We start from the raw sequence: 6,000 nt of genomic DNA, 5'->3' as shown, positions 1-6,000 counted from the left end.
CCCCCCCAGGAAGAGTGCACTGACGGGCCAGTGGGAATACTGGGGAGAGGGGTGATCTCTGCTCCAAAGAGGCTGTGTCCTGCTGCCTTCCCAGGAAGGCTGGGAAGGGCCCCGTCGGAGTGCTGGCCGGGTGCAGCTAGTCGAGGTGGGCAACCAGACCCCGAGCAGGGAGCTCCCTGCGCAATGCCGCATCCCACCTTTCTCGGCATGGCCAGTGTGCTCGCCAGCAGCCCCTCTGGTGGAAAGGATCAGGCGGGGGGGGCCTAGCCCACCTCTCCTTGGGGAACCACTGCCGTCAGAACAAGCAACTCTGGGCCGACCGCGGGTGCTTTGCCCTTGGGCCAGAGCTTGGGCAGCTGGCCTCTACAACCCAAGGACAGCATGTGGCATCCAGGAAGCTGGGAGGGAGAGAGGGAGGGACGGGTGTGTTTGGCCACAAGAAATACTGTGGGGCCTGGTTCTGACGCCAGGAGAAGCCCGGATCTCCTTGGGCTGATCCGGAGCCTGCTCACTCGGAGCCAGAGCCAAAGCTTGTCTCAGAGATGCCAAAATGCGCGCTTTCCCAGGGAAGCCCATGGGCAGCCACGCTTTGCTGCTTGACAGAAATGGGGCAGGTTCGCTTCCGTAGCAGCCCGGGTGGGAGAAGGCAGCGTGCTGGTCGTGGCCAAGCACGTGCAGGGGACTCTCGAACGGCACACGGCTGCGGCCCCACCTCCTGGGCCTCCCTGTCCCTCCAGGCCTAAATCACGGCGAAGGCGGGGGTTTGCCTGCTTTGGAGCAGCCCCCAGGGCAAGTCCAGCACCAGCTGCACATCTCCCCACAAGCCCCATCCGGCTCAGGACTGGGGCAAACACGCATACCAGAAAGCCCCAAAGAGAGAAACATTTGCCTGTGCGCTTGCTGATTGCCTCAACCAGGCTGGATGGGAAGTAGCCGACACGGTCGTTGCCTGTCCGGTTGTCATGGATACAGCCTTTCCATCGGCCATCCGCGTGCTGCTCCAGGACCTGTTGGAGAAGGCGGGCAGCGGGTGTGTTGCGTGGTAGAGCCAGCAGTGCGATGGTCGGTCGTGCCAAAAGCACGGCGAGCGTGGAGGGAAGGAGTCTGCCCCTCCCAGCTTACGCTTAGTTTCCGAAATGGGATGCACGGAGCCTCCAGCCTGCCCTGAAGTCATACCCTCTGGCCCTGAAAGTCTTTCCTCCGAGTCTCTCTCACCCAGCTGCGCTCTGCTAATGCCTAACGGCATGTTTGCCCTCCTCGCTTCATATCTATTTACGTACTTCAACATTGCTATGCCGTTTCCCCAGAAAAACCAAGCACGGCAGTTTGCCAAACCAACCGAGCCAGTCCCACAAACAGGTAAAATTGAGTAAAGCCTAAGAACAACTATAGCAATCCTAAGAACCATTTCAAAAACCAGGTTAAAACTATGCACTTTGATCCCCTTTCTGAAGACAGGAAGCGGGGACCAGTTGCACCGCCAAAGGGAGTCCATTCCAGAGTGTGGGAGCAGCACACGGGAATCGCCTCCCCCGCCTCCCAGGGCCGACTGCAGTTTCTAGCGGCTCTCCACAAACACCCAGTTGCAATAGTTTGGCCAGGATGCAGCCAGGTGTGGGAGGGCGCTCTGCCCTACTGGGCCCCCGCATCGGGCTGCCGGTTTTGCTTCCCTGGGCTGCAGTGGCACCCTGTCCCACAGAGGCGGGCTGGGGGCAAGAACCCTGGATTCTTTTTCCTGCCGTAAGGCACAACATCGTGAGCAGCCTGGCGCATCTCTGAATGTTTCAGAACGCATTCTGGCTTTGAGGCCACTGCCTGCAGATGTGGTTCCGCCAGGGGGCTGCCCGGGTCGCTCACAGGCCTGAGCCAGGCGAGCATGAAGGAGGCCTCCAGCGGGTCCCAACCGAGCAAGCGGCTGCGGGTTCTGCTGGGGACACGACACTTGCTCAGATCCAGAAGTAGGCCGCACCCTGTGCTCTCCGCACTGCACTGGCCGGGCTGGGCTCCTCGCTGCGTCTGCCCGAGCCTCGGCGTGTGCCACAAGCACGGAGATGCCGAGGCCTCACTCACCGTGATGATGTCCCCGGCTTTCACGTTGAGGCTGGTCAGGTCGTAGTTGTTGCAATAGTCCTTCACAGCCCTGACCTGCAGCGCGGCTGAAGCGTCTGGGCAGAAAGAGGGGGAACTGGCTCAGGGTGGCCCCTCACGCCTCGCTCCAGCGGGCGGGTGCCGTGGGGAGCCGCTCGGCCTGCGGCTGGCCCTCGCCCGGGCCACGGGAGGGAAAGGGACACGTGCAGCGGGCCAGACGCTTCGGGGATCGCGGCAACGGGCTCCCAAGGTCTGCACCAGCCTCAGTGGACACGCTGCACCCCACTCCAGAAATGCCATCTTTCCTCAAATGCTCTTTGAACTCCAGAATGCCAGACTTCAGCACTCCACTTTTGCGATGTCTGTGGAGCTATTTAGAGCGAATGCTCATGAAAAGACACTTTAAAGTTCGCCTCCACCATGAAGGCTAAGATGCGATCATTGATTCCTTACCTAAAAAGCACTAGAGGGAGATAGAGTGCCATAATATTATGGCTACCATTTGCATTAATGGACTTGTGGTTGTGGAAAGGGCACCTCGCGTGTTCTCCTGGAGATGCTGGCTGGCCGGCTGTGAGAGCCTTTCTGCCAGGCCTCCCGCCTTGAGGGAACTGCTGCCCCACAGAGACCCCCCTCAGCAGAGCTGCTTCTCCCACACCCAGCTGCCCCTCACCTCGCAGCATCTGCTTGATCTCCTTGCTGGCCTGCGTGGCTGTGAACTGGTTGACGATGTCCAGGGCAGTCTGGCTGTACGTGTTCCGGATGTGAGCATTGATCCCGCTCTGCAGAACAGGCAGGAGAAGAGCGCATGTGCCTGAGGGGCCTGGCCCAGAGCACGTCTGGCAACGCGAGCTGCCCGGCGGCAGGTCTGGAGACGGCACGGAGGCTGGAACCCGCAGCCGGAGCCCTGCAGGCCCCCTCCAGGGAGCACTGGGCGGCAGCCAGACCTGCCAGAAGCGAGGCGCGAGCAAGTGGGTCGGCGGAGGCTTACGTCCAGGAGGAGGCGGACGACTTCCGTCTTGCCGCACAAGGAGGCTTCGTGCAGGGCAGTGCCCGCCTTGGTCTGCCGGTTGATGTCGATCCCGGCCTGGAGCAGGAGCCTGCAGGAGCGACGGAGCGAGCGTGTGAGCGAGCACCAGGCTCCGTTCCCGGGCCAGCAGGCGCTGCTCCGCGGGGGCAGCGGGGCGAGGATTGGCCAGCCGGGCTGCTCTGAGCCCGGGGGGCTGCGGCAAGGCAGCCGGCAAGTGGGGCTTCTTCTGGAGGGCCCCTCCTGCCAGGCTGCACCGCCGGGACCGGCACCCCAGAGAGCCAGGCCGGGGGCACTCGGAACCAGGAAGTGAAAAGCGGCCCGTCCACCGGAGCCTGGAAACTGGCAGGCCCCCAGGGAGCCCATGCAGTGGTGGCGCGGCCTATTCTGCCGTCACATGTGCGGCAGCCGCCCCCAGAGGCGGGTGTGGGTGCCGGGAAGTTGCACCCTGGGGTGCCCGGAGCAGAACCTCTTCTGCGGGCCCCGCTCCTCTTGGCCATGCAGCCGCACCGTGTGTTAAAAGAGGGACCACTCAAAAGCAGGACGTCCCTCTCGCGTATAAATCTAAAGCAGAAAAGAAAACCGTACCTTCTGACCCAGTGCCATTCCACCCTGAAGCCGGAAGCGATCCTCCCATCCCATGGGCCACCCCCACCCCTGCAGGGAGCAGCCGCCATTTCACAGGCCGGAGTGACAACAGGGTGTCGCAACCACGGAATGGCCCGGGGGGGAGGTCAGGCAGAGCAAAGGGCTCGCAAACAGCCGTGCCCACCTCCCTCGAAAGCCACCTCGGAGCCAACGCTGTGGAGTGGGGAGGGGTCCCGCTGACAAAGCAGGATGCCGGCTGCGAATGGGAGGCGGGGGGAGGTCCCCGCCTGGCCAGGGGGAGGCTGGCAAGCCCGGCTCAGCAAGGGTCCTGCTGCACGGTGGAGCCAGGGTGCGCGTCCCAGTCAACGTGAGCCTGGCACAGCCAGGAGAGGTCCCTGGAGCACGGGTGGCTGCACCACTGTGGGGAGGAGGAGTGCCGCCCCTTAGCAGATCTCTGGCCAGCTGCCCTCGGCGGCCTCCACACACCCACACCGTGACGCAGCGGGGCCCCCGGGCTCAGCGGAGGCGCTCCGGCGCCCTCTGGGTGAGCAGCAGCCCAACTGCCCCGCCAACGGGCAGTGCCACCCCCTGGAGCCCCCCCGCAGAACAGCGCGGCTACGCCTCCTCTCGTCCAGCAGGACGCGGGCGGTCAGTGGTCTCGAGGGCGGCAGGACAGTGCTCCCTCCCCGCGAAGGCCGTCTGCGGGTGCCTGTGGCCATGGCGCTTCCGACACGCCCGGGATGCAGGAGGGGGGAAAGGTGCCACTGACGCGCCACCCGTGGCCGTCCAAGGGGGGCTCACTGGACCACGCAGGCAGCGCCCAGGCGCCCCTGGGAGCTGCTTTGGTGCGGAAGAGGCCACCTGGCAGGCGCCAGAGTGGCCGGCCCATGAGGAGCACCCCTCCCGTGTGGATGCCCAAACACAAGGTTAGCGGGTGCGCATGCTGCAGCTGGGAGGGGCTGCCTGCCACCCCCCGCCATTCCTGGCTCCTCCTTGGCCGGAGCCCCCCTCCCAACTGCAGAAGGGGGACCCAGCAATTGTGGGATTTGAAATCTCGTGGCTAATGCACCGGGGAGGCTGGGTCAATCCCCTGCCGCAGCGAGGCACGGGACCTGGCGGGAGCCGGGAGGAAGGGGGGCCAGCCGGGGGTGGGCTGGACTGGGAAACAGCGGCAGGCCCAGGCCCCTCCTTTCCCTGGGATTCCAGGGTGAACACCAGGCAGGGGCCGCCCCACCACGGCCCCAGGCCTGCAGCCTGGGGCCCTCCCAGCGTGGGGACCGCGGCTCCATCACGCCAGCCGGCACGTGTGATTTGGGGCTTCCGTGTGGGGTGGGCTGCTGGGAAGTGCTGGTGATCCCACAGGAAGGTCCCGGGAAGCCCTGCAGCCTGCAAGCCACACGCTGAGGTGCTAGAAAGTTTGCTCCCAGCCTGCACTGCATGTGAGGTCCTGGAACGGCCAGCTGGTCTTTCCCTCGTTCTCACTGGCATTTAACATGGTCGCCCCCCGCATTTTTATACTGCACTTGATGTTCTCAGTTAATAGTTCAGAGACCTTCAGGTGACGGGCAGCAGGAAAGTGTAATAAATAAAGAAAATTTGTTTGCGAGGAACCCCCGCTTTCTGCAGAGGCCAGGCCTGGTGCTGGAGTGCCCACCTGCCTTCGACAGCAAGGCCAGCCCCCTCCTCTCCGCAGGGAGCCAGTGCTGCATGTGGCCCTAGCGGCATCCCCGGGGGAGGCCTAGCCCAGTTCTCCGGGGGGCTCCCTCCCAGCGCCCCCCGCTGCGTGATGTGGGGACCCCGGCGCCAGGCGGCCGCATGCCCCCGCCCAGGGCTGACCTGATGATGTCGATGTGCCCGTTCTTGGCGGCCAGGTGCAGCGGGCTGGTCCCGTTGGGGTCCGTGACGTCGCCCGGCTTGGGCTCCAGCAGGGCAGCACACATGTTGCTGTTCAGCAGCAGCTGCACCACCTGCGGGACCAAGAGCAGGAGTGCCGCAGCGGGGCGGGCAGGGTGGCCGGGGCCGCCCCCCCCCCCCGCCTCCACTACCCCCTCGGCACGCCCCAGCGGCTGCCCGAGGAAGCCCCCACAGCCCGCCCCCCCGCAGATCCGTGGGTCAGAGGGGCTGGGCCAGGCCAAGTCCCCCCCCCCAGGAACGCCGGCCCTCGCGGGACCCCGGGCACCTCCCACATCCTCGTGCATCGAGGCCACGAGGGGAGCAGAAGTGTGCTGGAGCCACCGCGGGCCGAGCCGCTGCCTGAGGGAGCGCCTCCTTTCCTGCCCCGGCCGAGGCATGCGCTC

At 65.0% G+C, this 6,000-nt stretch overlaps 1 protein-coding gene across 3 annotated transcripts in view; it reads right to left on the bottom strand.

Moving 5' to 3' along the window:
• CASKIN1 (CASK interacting protein 1) overlaps positions 1–6,000 on the bottom strand; it is an 80,167-nt gene that overhangs the window by 15,371 nt on the left and 58,796 nt on the right. For all 3 annotated transcript variants that reach the window (XR_006416849.1, XM_044452502.1, XM_044452501.1), the window contains 5 exons: positions 5,540–5,670; positions 3,080–3,188; positions 2,762–2,870; positions 2,071–2,165; positions 890–1,007 (listed from right to left, as the gene is read on the bottom strand). Coding sequence is in view for 2 of the 3 variants with exons in the window: in XM_044452502.1 (XP_044308437.1) it covers positions 890–1,007; positions 2,071–2,165; positions 2,762–2,870; positions 3,080–3,188; positions 5,540–5,670 (562 nt within the window). In the remaining variant the exon portion in view is untranslated. The remainder of the gene's footprint in view (positions 1–889; positions 1,008–2,070; positions 2,166–2,761; positions 2,871–3,079; positions 3,189–5,539; positions 5,671–6,000) is intronic.

The sequence above is a fragment of the Varanus komodoensis genome, unplaced genomic scaffold (genome assembly GCF_004798865.1).
Source record: "Varanus komodoensis strain SLA01 unplaced genomic scaffold, ASM479886v1 scaffold73, whole genome shotgun sequence".
In the NCBI taxonomy this organism is placed as follows: Eukaryota; Metazoa; Chordata; class Lepidosauria; order Squamata; family Varanidae; genus Varanus; species Varanus komodoensis.
Note: the sequence above shows the minus strand (reverse complement) of the source record. Positions and strands in the feature narration are given on the sequence as shown.